This window comes from Triticum dicoccoides, chromosome 1B, assembly GCF_002162155.2.
Source record: "Triticum dicoccoides isolate Atlit2015 ecotype Zavitan chromosome 1B, WEW_v2.0, whole genome shotgun sequence".
NCBI lineage: Eukaryota > Viridiplantae > Streptophyta > Magnoliopsida > Poales > Poaceae > Triticum > Triticum dicoccoides.
Genome location: NC_041381.1, coordinates 628,939,098 through 628,957,624, shown reverse-complemented (window position 1 = coordinate 628,957,624; position 18,527 = coordinate 628,939,098). Strand labels below are relative to the sequence as shown.

The 18,527-nt window shown below is 45.1% G+C and overlaps 1 protein-coding gene across 1 annotated transcript in view; it reads right to left on the bottom strand.

Annotated features, from left to right (window-relative positions):
- Positions 1-6,377: 6,377 nt before the first annotated feature.
- LOC119350742 (probable serine/threonine-protein kinase PBL7) overlaps positions 6,378-18,527 on the bottom strand; it is a 23,924-nt gene continuing 11,774 nt past the window's right edge. The window contains 4 exon segments of the mRNA XM_037618424.1: positions 6,378-6,503; positions 6,506-6,571; positions 6,664-7,055; positions 7,161-7,368. Coding sequence (XP_037474321.1) covers positions 6,378-6,503; positions 6,506-6,571; positions 6,664-7,055; positions 7,161-7,368 — 792 coding nt within the window.

The window sequence follows — 18,527 nt, the reverse complement described above, 5'->3', positions numbered from 1 at the left end:
GTTTATTCCGTAGCCTTTTATTTCGAGTTACTAACACTTAGCAACCGAACCGGTATCTTAATACTCTGGTGCTACTAGGAGTACTAGTAAAGTACACATTAACATAATGTATATCCAATATACTTCTATCGACTTTGCCAGCCTTCTCATCTACCAAGTATCTAGGGTAATTCTGCTCCAGTGGTTGTTCCCCTTATTACATAAGCACTTAGTCTCGGGTTTGGGTTCAACCTTGGGTTTCTTCACTAGAGCAGCAGCTGATTTGCCGTTTCATGAAGTATCCCTTCTTGCCCTTGCCCTTCTTGAAACTAGTGGTTTCACCAACCATCAACAATTGATGCTCCTTCTTGATTTCTACTTTCGCGGTGTCAAACATCGCGAATACCTCAAGGATCATCATCTCTATCCCTGATATGTTATAGTTCATCACGAAGCTCTAGCAGCTTGGTGGCAATGACTTTGGAGAAACATCACTATCTCATCTGGAAGATCAACTCACACTCGATTCAAGTGATTGTTGCACTCAGACAATCTGAGCACAAGCTCAACGATTGAGCTTTTCTCCCTTAGTTTGCAGGCTAAGAAAATCGTCGGAGGTCTTATACCTCTTGACGTGGGCACGAGCCTGAAATCCCAATTTCAGCCCTCGAAACATCTCATATGTTCCGCGACGTTTTGAAAATGTCTTTGGTGCCTTAACTCTAAACCGTTTAACTGAACTATCATGTAGTTATCAAAAGTGTATGTCTGATGTTCGCAACATCCACAGACGACGTTTGGGGTTCTGCACACTGAGCGGTGCATTAAGGACATAAGCTTTCTACTGATCGCATAATCGCTACTGTCAACTTTCAACTATATTTTCTCTAGGAACATATCTAAACAGTGGAACTAAAACGCGAGCTTACGACATAATTTGCAAAGATCTTTTGACTATGTTCAGGATAATAAAGTTCATCTCATGAACTCCCACTCAGATAGACATCCCTCTAGTCATCTAAGTGATTACATGATCCGAGTCAACTAGGCCATGTCTGATCATCACGTGAGACGGACTAGTCATCATCGGTGAACATCTTCATGTTGATCGTATCCTCCATACGACTCATGCTCGGCCTTTCGGTCTCTTGTGTTCCGAGGCCATGTCTGTACATGCTAGGCTCGTCAAGTTAACCTAAGTGTTTCGCGTGTGTAAATCTGGCTTACACCCGTTGTATGTGAACGTAAGAATCTATCACACCCGATCATCACGTGGTGCTTCGAAACGACGAACTTTCGCAACGGTGCACAGTTAGGGGGGACACTTTCTTGAAATTTTAATGAGGGATCATCTTATTTACTACCGTCGTTCTAAGCAAATAAGATGTATAAACATGATAAACATCACATGCAATCAAATAGTGACATGATATGGCCAATATCATTTTGCTCCTTTTGATCTCCATCTTCGGGGCTCCATGATCATCATCATCACCGGCATGACACCATGATCTCCATCATCATGATCTCCATCATCGTGTGTCCATGAAGTTGTCTCGCCAACTTATTACTTCTACTACTATGGCTACCGGTTAGCAATAAAGTAAAGTAATTACATGGCGTTGTTCAATGACACGCAGGTCATACAATAAATAAAGACAACTCCTATGGCTCCTGCCGGTTGTCATACTCATCGACATGCAAGTCGTGATTCCTATTACAAGAACATGATCAATCTCATACATCACATATCATTCATCACATTCTTTTTGGCCATATCACATCACATAGCATACCCTGCAAAAACAAGTTAGACGTCCTCTAATTGTTGTTTGCATGTTTTGTGTGGCTGCTATGAGTTTCTAGCAAGAACGTTTCTTACCTACGCAAAAACCACAACGTGATATGTCAATTGCTATTTACCCTTCATAAGGACCCTTTTCATCGAATCCGATCCGACTAAAGTGGGAGAGACTGGCACCCGCTATCCACCTTAGGCAACAAGTGCATGTCAGTCGGTGGAACCTGTCTCACGTAAGTGTACGTGTAAGGTCGGTCCGGGCCGCTTCATCCCACAATGCCGCCGAATCAAGATTGGACTAGTAACGGTAAGCATATTGAACAAGATCAACACCCACAACTACTTTGTGTTCTACTCGTACAAAGAATCTATGCAATAGACCTAGCTCATGATGCCACTGTTGGGGAACGTAGTAGAAATTCGAAATTTTCCTACGTGTCACCAAGATCTATCTATGGAGAAACCAACAACGAGGAGAAGGAGAGTGCATCTACATACCCTTGTAGATCGCTAAGCAGAAGCGTTCAAGTGAATGGGGTTGAAGGAGTCGTACTCGTCGTGATCCAAATCACCGGATATCCTAGTGCCGAACGGACGACACCTCCGCGTTCAACACACGTACAGCCCGGTGACGTCTCCCAGGCCTTGATCCAGCAAGGTGAGAGGGAGAGGTTGAGGAAGACTCCATCCAACAGCAGCACAACGGCGTGGTGGTGATGGAGGAGCGTGGTAGTCCAGCAGGGCTTCGCCAAGCACCGCGAGATATGAGGAGAAAGAGAGGTAGGGCTGCGCCAACAGGAGAAGAAACTCATGTGTTGGCAGCCCTCAAGACCTCAACTATATATAGGGGAGAGGTAGGGGGGTGCGCCTCCTCTAGGTTTTCCACCCCAAGGGGTGCGGCAGCCCCGATCCCATCTAAGGGTGGCGGCCAAAGGGGGGGGAGAGGGGAAACTTGCCCCCCAAGTTAGGTGGAAGCACCCCCTCCCCAAACTCTAGGCGCCTTGGGCCCTTGTGGGGGGGCGCACCAGCCCACCTGGGGCTGGTCCCCTCCCACACTTGGCCCATGCAGCCCTCCAGGGCCGGTGGCCCCACTTGGTGGACCCCCGGGACCCTCCCGGTGGTCCCGGTACATTACCGATAAAATCCGAAACTTTTCCGATGACCAAAACAGGACTTCCCATATATAAATCCTTACCTCCGGACCATTCCGGAACTCCTCGTGACGTCCGGGATCTCATTCGGGACCCCGAACAACATTCGGTAACCACATACAAACTTCCTTTATAACCCTAGCGTCATCGAACCTTAAGTGTGTAGACCCTACGGGTTCGGGAATCATGCAGACATGACCGAGACGTTCTCCGGTCAATAACCAACAGCGGGATCTGGATACCCATGTTGGCTCCCACATGTTCCACGATGATCTCATCGGATGAACCATGATGTCAAGGACTCAATCGATCCCGTATACAATTCCCTTTGTCTAGCGCTTTTGTACTTGCCCGAGATTCGATCGTCGGTATACCGATACCTTGTTCAATCTCGTTACCGGCAAGTCTCTTTACTCGTTTCGTAACACATCATCCCGTGATCAACCCCTTGGTCACATTGTGCACATTATGATGATGTCCTACCGAGTGGGCCCATAGATACCTCTCCGTCACACGGAGTGACAAATCCCAGTCTCGATTCGTGCCAACCCAACAGACACTTTCGGAGATACCTGTAGTGCACCTTTATAGTCACCCAGTTACGTTGTGACGTTTGGTACACCCAAAGCATTCTTACGGTATCCGGGAGTTGCACAATCTCATGGTCTAAGGAAATGATACTTGACATTAGAAAAGCTTTAGCATACGAACTACGATCTTTTGTGCTAGGATTAGGATTGGGTCTTGTCCATCACATCATTCTCCTAATGATGTGATCCCGTTATCAACGACATCCAATGTCCATGGTCAGGAAACCGTGACCATCTGTTGATCAACGAGCTAGTCAATTAGAGGCTTACTAGGGACATGGTGTTGTCTATGTACCCACACATGTATCTGAGTTTCCTATCAATACAATTATAGCATGGATAATAAACGATTATCATGAACAAGGAAATATAATAATAATAACCAATTTATTATTGCCTCTAGGGCATATTTCCAACACTATGCTCCTGATGGTATGGTCTGTAGACTTCGCCGCTCTCTATATGGTCTCAAACAGGCCCCTCGCGCCTGGTTTGAACGCTTCGCATCTGTGGTGACCGCCGTTGGTTTCTTGCCCAGTGACCATGATCCCGTGTTGTTTGTTCACACGTCTCCTCGTGGTCGGACTCTTCTCCTTCTCTATGTTGATGACATGATCATCACTGGTGATGACACTGACTACATCGCCTTTGTTAAGGCTCGCCTTCCCGACCAGTTTCTTATGACTGATCTTGGTCCACTTTGCTACTTTCTTGGGATTGAGATCTCCTCGACCTCTGATGGCTTCTACATCTCTCAAGAAAAATATATTCAGGATCTTCTTGCTCGCGCTGCTCTCGGTGATGAGCATACGGTTGTGACTCCTATGGAGCTCAACGTTCAGCTTCGTGCCACCGATGGTGACCCTCTTCCTAATCCCACTCGTTATCGTCACCTTGTTGGCAGTCTTGTCTATCTTGCTATTACGCGTCCTGACATCTCCTATCCTGTCCACATCCTGAGTCAGTTTGTTTCAACCCCCACCTCTGTCCACTATAGTCATCTCCTCCATGTTCTACGATATCTTCGTGGCACGATCTCTCAGCTCCTTTTCTTTCCCCGCTCCAGCTCTCTTGAGCTCCAGGCCTACTCTGATGCTACCTGAGCTAGTGATCCCTTGGATCGACGCTTGCTGTCTGCTAATTGTGTCTTTCTTGGTGGCTCTCTTATTGTCTGGAAGACAAAGAAGCAGACTGCAGTTTCTCGCTCGAGTACAGAGGCTGAGTTGCGAGCCATGGCTATGTTGACGGCTGAGGTGATCTGGTTACGGTGGTTACTTGAGGACTTTGGTGTGTCTGCTACTACCTCAACTCCTCTCCTGGCCGACAGTACCGGTGCTATCAGTATTGCGCGTGACCCGGTGAAGCATGAGCTCACCAAGCACATAGGTGTGGATGCCCATTTTGTGCGTGTTGTTGTGCAGGATCAGACTCTCGCTCTTCACTATGTGCCCTCTGAGTTACAGTTGGCTGACTTCTTCACGAAGGCACAGACTCGAGCGCAGCATGGGTTTTTCCTTTCCAAACTCAGTGTTGTTGATCCACCATGAGTTTGAGGGGGTGGTGTTAGATGTGTATAGTTTATTGTGTACATCCCCATTGTATAAGGGGCTTTTCTGCACTTTCACACACATGTATATGTAATGGCCTTTGGCCCTCAGGAAACACTAGTTGCTCATTATTCAACAGGCGACACCGCGCGCGCTGGATCCCGAGGTCGATCTGCTGGGAGACTCCCAGGTGTCCAAGGCGCAGGATATAGGATAGATGATCAGTTTAAGTTACATGTAATCTCTTCCTATCTCCTGTAACCAATTATATCTCTTTTTCTGCAAGATGTAAACCTCCTGTAAGATCTCAACGATGTATGCGCTTCAGGGATGTGCGCCCCTGCCTATAAACACGTATCACGTCGCCTCATGTCGAGGTAAGACGTTTCCGCCTAACGCACAGGTTTCAGTTATGTTTTCGTGCTGCAACAACTAGCATGATCTAGTCCATAGAGATCCTGTAGGATTAATCATGTTAGTATTGTATTTTTTTTTATTTTGTGAATCCACCCTTGAATGAAGAAATAAAGTCACTGCAATGTTGTGTCTTGTGTGGCTGTGAGCAATGGTAACCTTTCGCTATGGTGTATAATAAGTTATGCCCAATTTTCTTTCTGTCTCTGAACACTGTATTTCTTCGTCAATCTTTCAGAAGGAATCGCTGTAGTGGTCTTTCTCATATTGTGATAACTCGTGTTCGTTTTGATATTCTACCACCAGACAATTGCTGCTGCAAGCACAAAGGAAAATGAAACCATGGCTCGAGGGAGCTCCAGAGCCAGCTGAAGTGTAAGAATATGACAGTGGATGTGAAAGCAACTTCAGACTCGAATGTAAGTTCTTTTCTTCTCCCTTTGTACTTGTAACGTGCCTATATATCAGCCATTACCTTGTCTCCCACTTATTTTTACATGTCCTGAACTTGGAGCCCACAGATCAATGTCTGTGATACCCATGGAAAGGTATTATCACATTTACTTTTGTAAATTCAATCTGTGTGATCTCTAGGGACTTCCTGATGCTGCTTATGCCGTACGCACCTTAATTTTCACCTCTAGAACCAAGACAAATTCTAAATCCACTAATACGGGCCAATTAATACCCACACGTTTTTACACAGGAACGATTGGGATGATGAACAATCTAAACTATGGAGGCACTTTCATCCCACAACAAGCGACAATCACAACCACAACAAGTAATTAATATAACTTGACGATGACCGATGCGTTTGGAGATGACGCCAATGTACGTCGTTTCTCCCCTAGGTTAACGAGGCGCCGCGCGGTGCGATGATTCAGGTGGGTGATCATCGTGGGCGGCAAGGCGAGACAGAGCCGCGGCGACAGCGCTGATGGGGGATCTCATGGCCGGCTGTTGGTGGATGCACATGGAAGCAACTTTCAGTGCCTCATGCAAATCCATGGACGGATACTGGTCCTGCAGTGCCGGGTCTGCCATCCAGCGGACTAACTGGCTCCTGTCCTTCATCAACCGCGTCGCCTGATCCATCCAACAGCATTCATTCACGGCCAAGTCAACAAAAAACAACAAATATGCATGTGAACCACGGGCTTGGCTATGGTTAAACTTACCCATATGACAAGGTTGCGATCCTCAGCGATGGCCTGGGCGGGGTCGACGGGCCTCCTCCCTGTGATCAACTCCAGCAGCACGCCGCCAAAGCTGTACACGTTCGACTCCATGGTCGCCTTCCTGGTAAATGCTGTCTCGGGGGCAATAGTAGCGGTTCTAGTGAAATCAATACACAATTCCTCCTCATCCTCCGCAACTAGCCGATCAAGGTCTGCCAGTCCATACTGGGACAGCTTTGGGTGGTAGCCATCTCCGAGCAAGATGTCCGAGCAACTGATGGGTTTGTGGTATACCACACCTTTGTGGTGCAGATACTCCAAACCCTTGGCCACGCCGTCAACTATGTTCATCCTTGTGTTCCAGTCTAGCAGTGCTTTGCCCGGAGACCGGTCTGGTGAGCACAAGATCGACCCGGTGGTTAATTAATCAACACAAACTCAAGTGATCGAATCATGGACGAAATTAATTTACTGGCTTTTGGTACCAATTGCAATACCATGGAGGTGATTTTGGAGAGAGCCCAATGGCATGTACTCGTGAACCAAGATCCTGTGATGCCCGTCCGCGCAGAAGCCAACAAGGTTGACGACATTGGGGTGGCGCAGCGCGCTAAGCGTCATGACACGGGCAAGAAACTCCCTGTTGAGTTGCTCCGATGATGTTCGACTGGGATCAACGGCATGCTGCAGCTTTATAGCAACGACCTACAAACGAAAATGATGGATCCAACCACACCTCAGTTTCCCCCTCAGATCGATCATGACATGCCGCCCGGTACATATGAAACTGATCGGTGAAAAGCGAAGTCTCAGTCCACAGTTCTGGCCGTTCGATGTTTGTCGCTTCAAGATTCACGTCATATAGTGTCTTGTATCAATTCGGCCTGTTAAGACGTGACCAGCCCACTTCCTTTTTATTTTTTTGCCGCGACTGGATGGTCTTTTCTGTTGTTTTGCTTTTGTCTACAACAAGCAGGAAACTTACTAGCGCAGCCCACTCTCCTATATACCTGTACTTTATTTTTTATTTTTTATTTCCCTTCTCTATTTTAGTGTATATAATCATCAATTTATTTTTGTTAAAATAGTTTACTTGTAATTTCTTTTTATCTTTTGGCAATACGGAACATCTAAATTTTGTAGAACAGACTTTTTTTACATGCATGAAGGATTTTACGCTCGCTTGTTCATGTCTTTTGTACATGGATTTTTTGTTTATCTATATGTTGCCTGTTCTTTTTTGTACATGGATTTTTTGTTTATTTGTATGTTGCCTGTTTTTTTTTTTGTTTCAGTCATGTATTACCCAGAAATATATTTTCGTAATGTTGATATGCCCTATTTTTCCTACGTCAAGTTGACAGAAAAACGGTTGCCTTTTCTTTTTATTTGTCACAAAAACTCTTGTTCCCCTTACGTACAACTAGAATTATCGGAATCCATGCAACTACGAGGGTGCAACACGTATGCAATTGCATGCATCCAAAACTACGTGCAACTCAAGGGGTAAAACGCGTCCGCAACTGTGACGAGACTTGTGTGTCAATGAGATCGAAACACGCATAATATGAGGAATTTTATTATTTAACTTTATTTTATTTTATAGTGTTTGTATTTTGTTTTTCCCATCCACATGGAAGTCAACATCCATTGGGATATTCATTTTTTTTTTGTTTTTCATGCAATTTGCCCCGTCGATGGGGTCTTTCTTTCTTTCTTTTTATTGCTCTTTTCAAACCTTTTTCTTGCTACATTGTTTTTTCATTTTTTTATTAAATAACCGTTTCACTTTTGAAAATTTGAAATGTTGCCATCTGGTTGCACAATCGGCCCCGACTGCAGCTACATGTCTTCAACATGATCGTAACTCTGGTGTTTTTGTTGGGGAGGAGTAGCTAGCAAGGGTCACCCCTAGGTACAGCTGCACATCTTCAACGCGATTGCAACTCTTGGAACGCGATTGCAACATGATCGTAACTCTTTGGTGTTTTATCGGAAGATGTGGCAGTTGCATGTCTATCACTAGGCACACAACTCCAAGTGTCGGCCAACTAAAACCCTATGATGTTCCATCGGGAGGACAGTTGAATGCTTGGAACTAGCATGCAATTGCAAGTGTCTTGTCCTGACTACAACTGCAAGTCTTCAACGCAATTGCAACTCTGTATTGTTTTGTCGGGGAGGGAAAATTGCATGTTTGATACTAACCATGCAACTGCAAGTATCGCTTCATTATGCAACTATGTGTTGTTTTGTGAGGGGGTGGGTGAGTGTGGAGTTGCATGTATACAACCAGGCACGCAACTCTGATTGTCGTGCCCCATCTGCAACTGCATGTCTTGTAACCCGACCGCAAGTGGACTTTTTTTTTGTCAGAGGGGGCGGGCCAGTTGCACGCCCGACAACAGCCCCGCAACTGCAAGCGCCGCACCCGACCGCAACTGCATGTCTCCCAACATGGATGCAACTGGCCCTTTGTTTTGATGGTGGGGGCGGGCAGTTGCATGTCCGTGTTGGGAACGTAGCAGAAATTCAAAATTTTCCTACGTATCACCAAGATCTATCTATGGAGAAACTAGCAACGAGGGGAAGGAGAGTGCATCTACATACCCTTGTAGATCGCTAAGCGGAAGCGTTCAAGTGAACGGGGTTGAAGGAGTCGTACTCGTCGTGATCCAAATCACTGGAGATCCTAGTGCCGAACGGACGGCACCTCCGCGTTCAACACACGTACAGCCCGGTGACGTCTCCCATGCCTTGATCCAGCAAGGAGAGAGGGAGAGGTTGGGGAAGACTCCGTCCAGCAGCAGCACAACGGCGTGGTGGTGATGGAGGAACGTGGCAATCCTGCAGGGCTTCGCCAAGCACCGCGGGAGAGGAGGAGAAAGAGAGGTAGGGCTGCGCCAACAGGAGAAGAACTTCGTGTGTTGGGCTGCTCCTTTGCCTCCACTATATATAGGGGAAGAGGGGGGGGGCTGCGCCCCCACCTAGGTTTCCACCCCTAGGGGCGGCGGCCAGCCCTAGATCCCATCTAGGGGGGCGGCCAAGGGGGGGAGAGGGGAAAACTTGCCCCCCAAGTAAGGTGGAGGCGCCCCCTTCCCAAACCCTAGGCGCCTTGGGCCCTTGTGGAGGGGCGCACCAGCCCACCTGGGGCTGTTCCCCTCCCACACTCGGCCCATGCAGCCCTCCAGGGATGGTGGCCCCACTTGGTGGACCCCCGGGACCCTCCCGGTGGTCCCGGTACGTTACCGATAAAACCCGAAACTTTTCCGGTGACCAAAACAGGACTTCCCATATATAAATCTTTACCTTCGGACCATTCCGGAACTCCTCGTGACGTCCGGGATCTCATGCGGGACTCCGAACAACATTCGGTAACCACATACAAACTTCCTTTCTAACCCTAGCGTCATCGAACCTTAAGTGTGTAGACCCTACGGGTTCGGGAATCATGCAGACATGACCGAGACGTTCTTCGGTCAATAACCAACAGCGGGATCTGGATACCCATGTTGGCTCCCACATGTTCCTCGATGATCTCATCGGATGAACCACGATGTCAAGGACTCAATCAATCCCGTATACAATTCCCTTTGTCTAGCGGTATTGTTCTTGCCCGAGATTCGATCATCGGTATGCCGATACCTTGTTCAATCTCGTTACCGGCAAGTCTCTTTACTCGTTCCATAACACATCATCCCGTGATCAACCCCTTGGTCACATTGTGCACATTATGATGATGTCCTACCGAGTGGGCCCAGAGATACCTCTCGTTACACGGAGTGACAAATCCCAGTCTCGATTCGTGCCAACCCAACAGACACTTTCGGAGATACCCGTAGTGCACCTTTATAGCCACCCAGTTACGTTGTGACATTTGGTACACCCAAAGTATTCCTACGGTATCCGGGAGTTGCACAATCTCATGGTCTAAGGAAATGATACTTGACATTAGAAAAGCTTTAGCATACGAACTACACGATCTTTGTGCTAGGCTTAGGATTGGGTCTTGTCCATATCAACGACATCCAATGTCCATAGTCAGGAAACCGTAACCATCTATTGATCAACGAGCTAGTCAACTAGAGGCTTACTAGGGACATGGTGTTGTCTATGTACCCACACATGTATCTTAGTTTCCTATTAATACAATTATAGCATGGATAATAAACGATTATCATGAACAAGGAAATATAATAATAACTAATTTATTATTGCCTCTAGGGCATATTTCCAACAGTCTCCCACTTGCACTAGAATCAATAATCTAGTTCACATCGCCATGTGATTAACACTGATAGGTCACATCGCCATGTGACCAACATCCAAAGAGTTTACTAGTGTCACTAAACTAGTTCACATCACCATGTGATTAAGACTCAATGAGTTCTGGGGTTTGATCATGTTTTGCTTGTGAGAGAGGTTTTAGTCAACGGGTCTGCAACATTCAGATCTGTATGTATTTCGCAAATCTCTAGGTCATATTATGCTGCTTCCACGCTCCACTTGGAGCTATTCCAAATGGTTTCTCCACTGTACGTATCCGGTTTGCTACTCAGAGTCATTCGGATAGGTGTTAAAGCTTGCATCGATGTAACCCTTTACGCCGAACTCTTTATCACCTCCATAATCGAGAAACATGTCCTTATTCCTCTAAGGATAATTTTGACCGCTATCTAGTGATCCACTCCTTGATCACCTTTGTACCCTCTTGCCAGGTATGTAGCAAGGCACACTTCCGGTGCGGTACACAACATAGCATACTATAGAGCCTACGTCTGAAGCATAGGGGACGACCTTCGTCCTTTCTCTCTCTTCTGCCGTGGTCGAGCTTTAAGTCTTAACTTCATACCTTACAACTCAGGCAAGAACTCCTTCTTTGACTGATCCATCTTGAACACCTTCAAGATCATGTCAAGGTATGTGCTCATTTGAAAGTACCATTTAGCGTTTTTGATCTATCCTCATAGGTCTTGATGCTCAATGTTCAAGAAGCTTAATCCAAGTTTTCTATTGAAAAACACTTTTCAAATAACCCTATATGCTTTCCAAAAATTCTACATTATTTCTGATCAACAATATGTCAACAACATATACTCATCAGAAATTCTATAGTGCTCCCACTCACTTCTTTGGAAATACAAATTTCTCATAAACTTTGTATAATCCCAAAATCTTTGTTCATCTCATCAAAGCGTACATTCCAACTCCGAGATGCTTACTCCAGTCCTTAGAAGGATTGCTGGAGCTTTACATACTTATTAGCGTCTTTCAGGACTGACAAAACCTTCTGGTTGTATCACATACAACCTTTCCTCAAGGATATCATCGAGGAAACAATGATTTTTACATCCTATCTACAAGATTTCATAAATCATGCAGTAATTGCTAATATAATTCCAACAGACTCTTAGCATCGCTACGAGTGAGAAAGCCTCACCGTAGTCAACTCCTTGAACTTGTCGGAAAACATCTTTACGACAAGTCGAGCTTTCTTAATGGTAATACTTACCATCATTGTCTGTCTTCCTTTTAAAATACATCTATACCCAACAGCCTTACGACCATCAAGCAGTTCTTCCAAAGTCCACACTTTGTTCGCATACATGGATCCTCTCTCGGATTTTATGGCCTCGAGCCATTTGTCATAATCCGGGCCCACCATCGCTTCTCCATAGCTCGTAGGTTCATTGTTGTCTAGCAACATGACCTCCAAGACAGGATTACGTATCACTCTGAAGCAGTACGCATCCTTGTCAACCTACGAGGTTTGGTAGTGACTTGATCCGAAGTTTCATGATCACTATCATAAGCTTCTGCTTCAATTGGTGTAGGTGCCACAGGAACAACTTCCTGTGCCTTTCTACACACTAGTTGAAGTGATGGTTCAATAAACTCATCAAGTCTCCACCATCCTCCCACTCAATTCTTTCGAGAGAGACTTTTCCTCGAGGAAAGACCCGTTTCTAGAAACAATTACTCTTGCTTCCGAATCTGAGATAGGAGGTATACCCAACCATTTTGGGTATCCTATGAAGATGTATTTATCCGTTTTGGGTTCGAGCTTATCACGATGAAACTTTTTCACATAAGCGTCGCAGCCCCAAACTTCCAAGAAACGACAGCCTAGGTTTCTCTAAACCATAGTTCATGCGGTGTCATCTCAACGGAATTATGTGGTGCCCTATTAAAGTGAATGTGGTTGTCTCTAATGCCTAACCCATGAACGATAGTGGTAATTCGATAAGAGACATCATGGTACGCACCATATCCAATATGGTGCAACTATGATGTTCGGACACACCATCACACTATGGTGTTCCAGGCGGTATTAATTGTGAAACAATTTCCACAATGTCTTAATTGCGTGCCAAAGCTCGTAACTCAGATACTCATCTCTATGATCATATCATAGACATTTTATCCTCTTGTCACGATGATCTTCAACTTCACTCTGAAATTACTTGAACCATTCTATAATTCAGACTTGTGTTTCATCAAGTAAATATACTCAACATCTACTCAAATCATCTGTGAAGTAAGAACATAATGATATTCACTGCATGCCTCAGCACTCATTGGACTGCACACATCAAAATGTGTTACTTCCAACAAGTTGCTATCTTGTTCCATCTTACTGAAAACGAGGCTTTTCAGTCATCTTGCCCATGTGGTATGATTTGCATATCTCAAGTGATTCAAAATCAAGTGAGTCCAAACGATCCATCTGCATGGAGTTTCTTCATGCGTATACACCAATAGACATGGTTCGCATGTCTCAAACTTTTCAAAAACGAGTGAGTCCAAAGATCCATCAACATGGAGCTTCTTCATGCGTTTTATACCAATATGACTTACATGGCAGTGCCACAAGTAAGTGGTACTATCATTACTATCTTATATCTTTTTTTTGGCATGAAAATGTGTATCACTACGATCGAGATTCAATAAACCATTCCTTTAGGTGCAAGACCATTGAAGGTATTATTCAAATAAATAGAGTAACCATTATTCTCCTTAAATGAATAACCGTATTGCGATAGACATAATCCAATCATGTCTATGCTCAACGCAAACACGAAATGACAATTATTCAGGTTTAATACTAATCTTGATGGTAGAGGGAGCGTGCGATGTTTGATCACATCAACCTTGGAAACACTTCCAACACACATCGTTATCTCACCTTTAGCTAGTCTCCGTTTATTCCGTAGCCTTTTACTTCGAGTTACTAACACTTAGCAATCGAACCGGTATCTCAATACCCTGGTGCTACTAGGAGTACTAGTAAAGTACACATTTGATTCAATGTATATCCAGTATACTTTTGTCGACCTTGCCTGCCTTCTTATCTACTAAGTATCTAGGGTGGTTCTGCTTCAGTGTCCATTCCTCTCATTACAGAAGCACTTAGTCTCGGCTTTGGGTTCAACCTTGGGTTTCTTCACTGGAGCAGCAACTGATTTGCCGTTTCATGAAGTACCCCTTCTTGCCCTCGCCCTTCTTGAAACTAGTGGTTTCACTAATCATCAACAATTGATGCTCCTTCTTGATTTCTACATTCGTGGTGTCAAACATCGCGAATAGCTCAAGGATCATCATATCTATCCCTGTTATGTTATAGTTCATCACGAAGCTCTAGTAGCTTGGTGGCAATGTCTTTGGAGAAACATCACTATCTCATCTAGAAGATTACCTCCCACTCGATTCAAGTGATTGTTGTACCCAGATAATCTGAGTACAAGCTCAACGATTGAGATCTTCTCCCTTAGTTTGTAGGCTAGAAAACTCGTCGGAGGTCTCATACCTTTTGACGTGGGCACGAGCCTGAAATCCCAATTTCAGCTCTTGGAACATCTTCTATGTTCTGCGACATTTCAAAAATGTCTTCGGTGCCTCAATTCTAAACCATTTAACATTACCGAACTATCATGTAGTCATCAAAACGTGTATGTCAGATGTTCGCAACATCCACAGACCACGTTCGAGGTCCAGCACACCGAGCGGTGCATTAAGGACATAAGCCTTCTACTGTCCGCATAATTGCTACTGTCAACTTTCAACTATATTTTATCTAGGAACATATCTAAAACATTAGAACTAAAGCGCGAGCTATGACATAATTTGCAAAGGGTTTTTGACTATGTTCAGGATAATTAAGTTCATCTTATGAACTCCCACTCAGATAGACATCCCTCTAATCATCTAAGTAATTACATGATCCGAGTCAACTAGGCCGTGTCCGATCATCACGTGAGACGGACTAGTCATCATCGGTGAACATCTTCATGTTGATCCTATCCACCATACGACTCATGCTCGACCTTTCGGTCTCTTGTGTTCCGAGGCCATGTCTGTACATGCTAGGCTCGTCAAGTTAACCTAAGTGTTTCGCGTGTGTAAATCTGGCTTACACCCGTTGTATGTGAACGTTAGAATCTATCACACCCGATCATCACGTGGTGCTTTGAAACGACGAACTTTCGCAACGATGCACAGTTAGGGTGAACACTTTCTTGAAATTTTAATGAGGGATCATCTTATTTACTACCGTCGTTCTAAGCAAATAAGATGTATAAACATGATAAACATCACATGCAATCAAATAGTGACATGATATGGCCAATATCATTTTGCTCCTTTTGATCTCCATCTTCGGGGCTCCATGATCATCATCGTCACCGGCATGACACCATGATCTCCATCATCATGATCTCCATCATCGTGTCTCCATGAAGTTGTCTCGCCAACTTATTACTTCTACTACTATGGCTACCGGTTAGCAATAAAGTAAAGTAATTACATGGTGTTGTTCAATGACACGCAGGTCATACAATAAATTAAGACAACTCCTATGGCTCCTGCCGGTTGTCATACTCATCGACATGCAACTCGTGATTCCTATTACAAGAACATGATCAATCTCATACATCACATATCATTCATCACATTCTTTTTGCCATATCACATCACATAGCATACCCTGCAAAAACAAGTTAGACGTCCTCTAATTGTTGTTTGCATGTTTTACGTGGCTGCTGTGGGTTTCTAGCAAGAACGTTTCTTACCTACGCAAAGACCACAACGTGATATGCCAATTGCTATTTACCCTTCATAAGGACCCTTTTCATCGAATCCGATCCGACTAAAGTGGGAGAGACTGGCACCCGCTAGCCACCTTATGCAACAAGTGCATGTCAGTCGGTGGAACCTGTCTCACGTAAGTGTACGTGTAAGGTCGGTCCGGGCCGCTTCATCCCACAATACCATTGAAACAATATTGGACTAGTAACGGTAAGCATATTGAACAAAATCAACGCCCACAACAACTTGTGTTCTACTCGTGCATAGAAACTACGCAATAGACCTGGCTCATGATGCCACTGTTGGGGAACGTAGCAGAAATTGAAAATTTTCCTACGTATCACCAAGATCTATCTATGGAGAAGCTAGCAACGAGGGAAAGGAGAGTGCATCTACATACCCTTTTAGATCGCTAAGCGGAAGCGTTCAAGTGAACGGGGTTGAAGGAGTCGTACTCGTCGTGATCCAAATCACCGGAGATCCTAGTGCCGAACGGACGGCACCTCCGCGTTCAACACACGTACAACCCGGTGACATCTCCCATGCCTTGATCCAGCAAGGAGAGAGGGAGAGGTTGGGGAAGACTCCGTCCAGCAGCAGCACAACGGCGTGGTGGTGATGGAGGAACGTGGCAATCCTGCAGGGCTTCGCCAAGGACCGCGGGAGAGGAGGAGAAAGAGAGTTAGGGTTGCGCCAACAGGAGAAGAACTTCGTGTGTTGGGCTGCTCCTTTGCCTCCACTATATATAGGGGGAGAGAGGGGGCTGCACCCCCACCTAGGTTTCCACCCCTAGGGGCGGCCAAGGGGGGTGGAGGGGGAAACTTGCCCCCCAAGTAAGGTGGAGGCGCCCCCTCCCCAAACCCTAGGCGCCTTGGGCCCTTGGGGGGGGGGGGGGGCGCACCAGCCCACCTGGGGCTGGTCCCCTCCCACACTCGACCCATGCAGCCCTCCGGGGATGGTGGCCCCACTTGGTGGACCCTCGGGACCCTCCCGGTGGTCCCGGTACGTTACCGATAAAACCCGAAACTTTTTCGGTCACCAAAACATGACTTTCCATATATAAATCTTTACCTCTGGACCATTCCGGAACTCCTCGTGACGTCCAGGATCTCATCCGGGACTCCTAACAATATTCGGTAACCACATACAAACTTCCTTTATAACCCTAGCGTCATTGAACCTTAAATGTGTAGACCCTACGGGTTCGGGAATCATGCAGACATGACCGAGACGTTCTCCGGTCAATAACCAACAGCGGGATCTGGATACCCATGTTGGCTCCCACATGTTCCTTGATGATCTCATCGGATGAACCACGATGTCAAGGACTCAATCAATCCCGTATACAATTCCCTTTGTCTAGCGGTATTGTTCTTGCCCGAGATTCGATCGTCGGTATGCCGATACCTTGTTCAATCTCGTTACCGGCAAGTCTCTTTACTCGTTCCGTAACACATCATCCCGTGATCAACCCCTTGGTCACATTGTGCACATTATGATGATGTCCTACCGAGTGGGCCCAAAGATACCTCTCCGTTACACGGAGTGACAAATCCCAGTCTCGATTCGTGCCAACCCAACAGACACTTTCGGAGATACCCATAGTGCACCTTTATAGCCACCCAGTTATGTTGTGACGTTTGGTATACCCAAAGTATTCCTATGGTATCCGGGAGTTGCACACTAGTAGAAAAAGGGTCAAATGTGAAGCACATTAGTGCCCGTTTGTAAAAAAAACGACACTAATGTGATCAATAGTGCCGGTTCGTGGCTGCGATCAATAGTACCGGTTCGTGCCACGAACCGGTACTAAAGGGGTAGTGGCAGGCTGGCGTCAGGCCGGGTCCCCACGAGCCCCTTTAGTACCGGTTTGTGTTACCAACCGGTACTAAAGGTCTAACCTATAGTACCGGTTCGTGCCACGAACCGGTACTAAAGGGGCCAATTTTCAAACTCTACCCCCCCCTGTGTATCGCCATTTCAATTTTGAAAAAATCAAAAGAAAATGATAAAAACTTCAAAAAATAAAATCCTTCGAGAGGTAGTTATATTACTATATCTACTAGTTAGGAAAATTTGAAAACTTAAATTTGGACATGTTTTGCAAAAAGTGTAGGGAAAATGTAAAACGGCTATAAGTTTTGCATACGATGTCGGAAAAAAACGTATAATATATCAAAAAAATCAGCACGAAAATCCGCATCTGATGGAGACGGCCTTTGGCCTGTTTGGAATTTTTTAGAATCCTCAAATTCGAAAAGGAAAAAAGATATGGTCAAATTTCAGTTTTTTAAAAAAAATTTGGTTAAATTTGGTCAAACTACTTATTCAAGAAGTATTAATGTTACTACATAATTATTCAAGAATATTAGTGTTACTAAATAATTATTTCAATTTTTTTAATTTTGGTTAAACTATGGTCAAACTATGGTCAAACTATAGTCAAACTTATTCAAGAAATATTAGCGTTACTAAATAATTACTGCTTTTTTAGAATAATAGTTTCAAACTCAAACGGTGAAATGTGTGACTTCATGCTCAAGCTAAACTCCTGAGGGTTAATAGGATTGACATCTTACTATTGTCAGGAAAACAACAAGTGCAGACTCGGAAACGAAGGAGAATAGAACCCGAAAGTTAAGCGTGCTCGGGCTGGAGTAGTGAGAGGGATGGGTGACCGGTCGGGAAGTTAGATGATTTGGAATGAGTGATCCACACTTGAGCAGTTAAGAGAGGTGATTAGAGACTAAATCATCAAATAATTCAGAAAAATTAAAAAT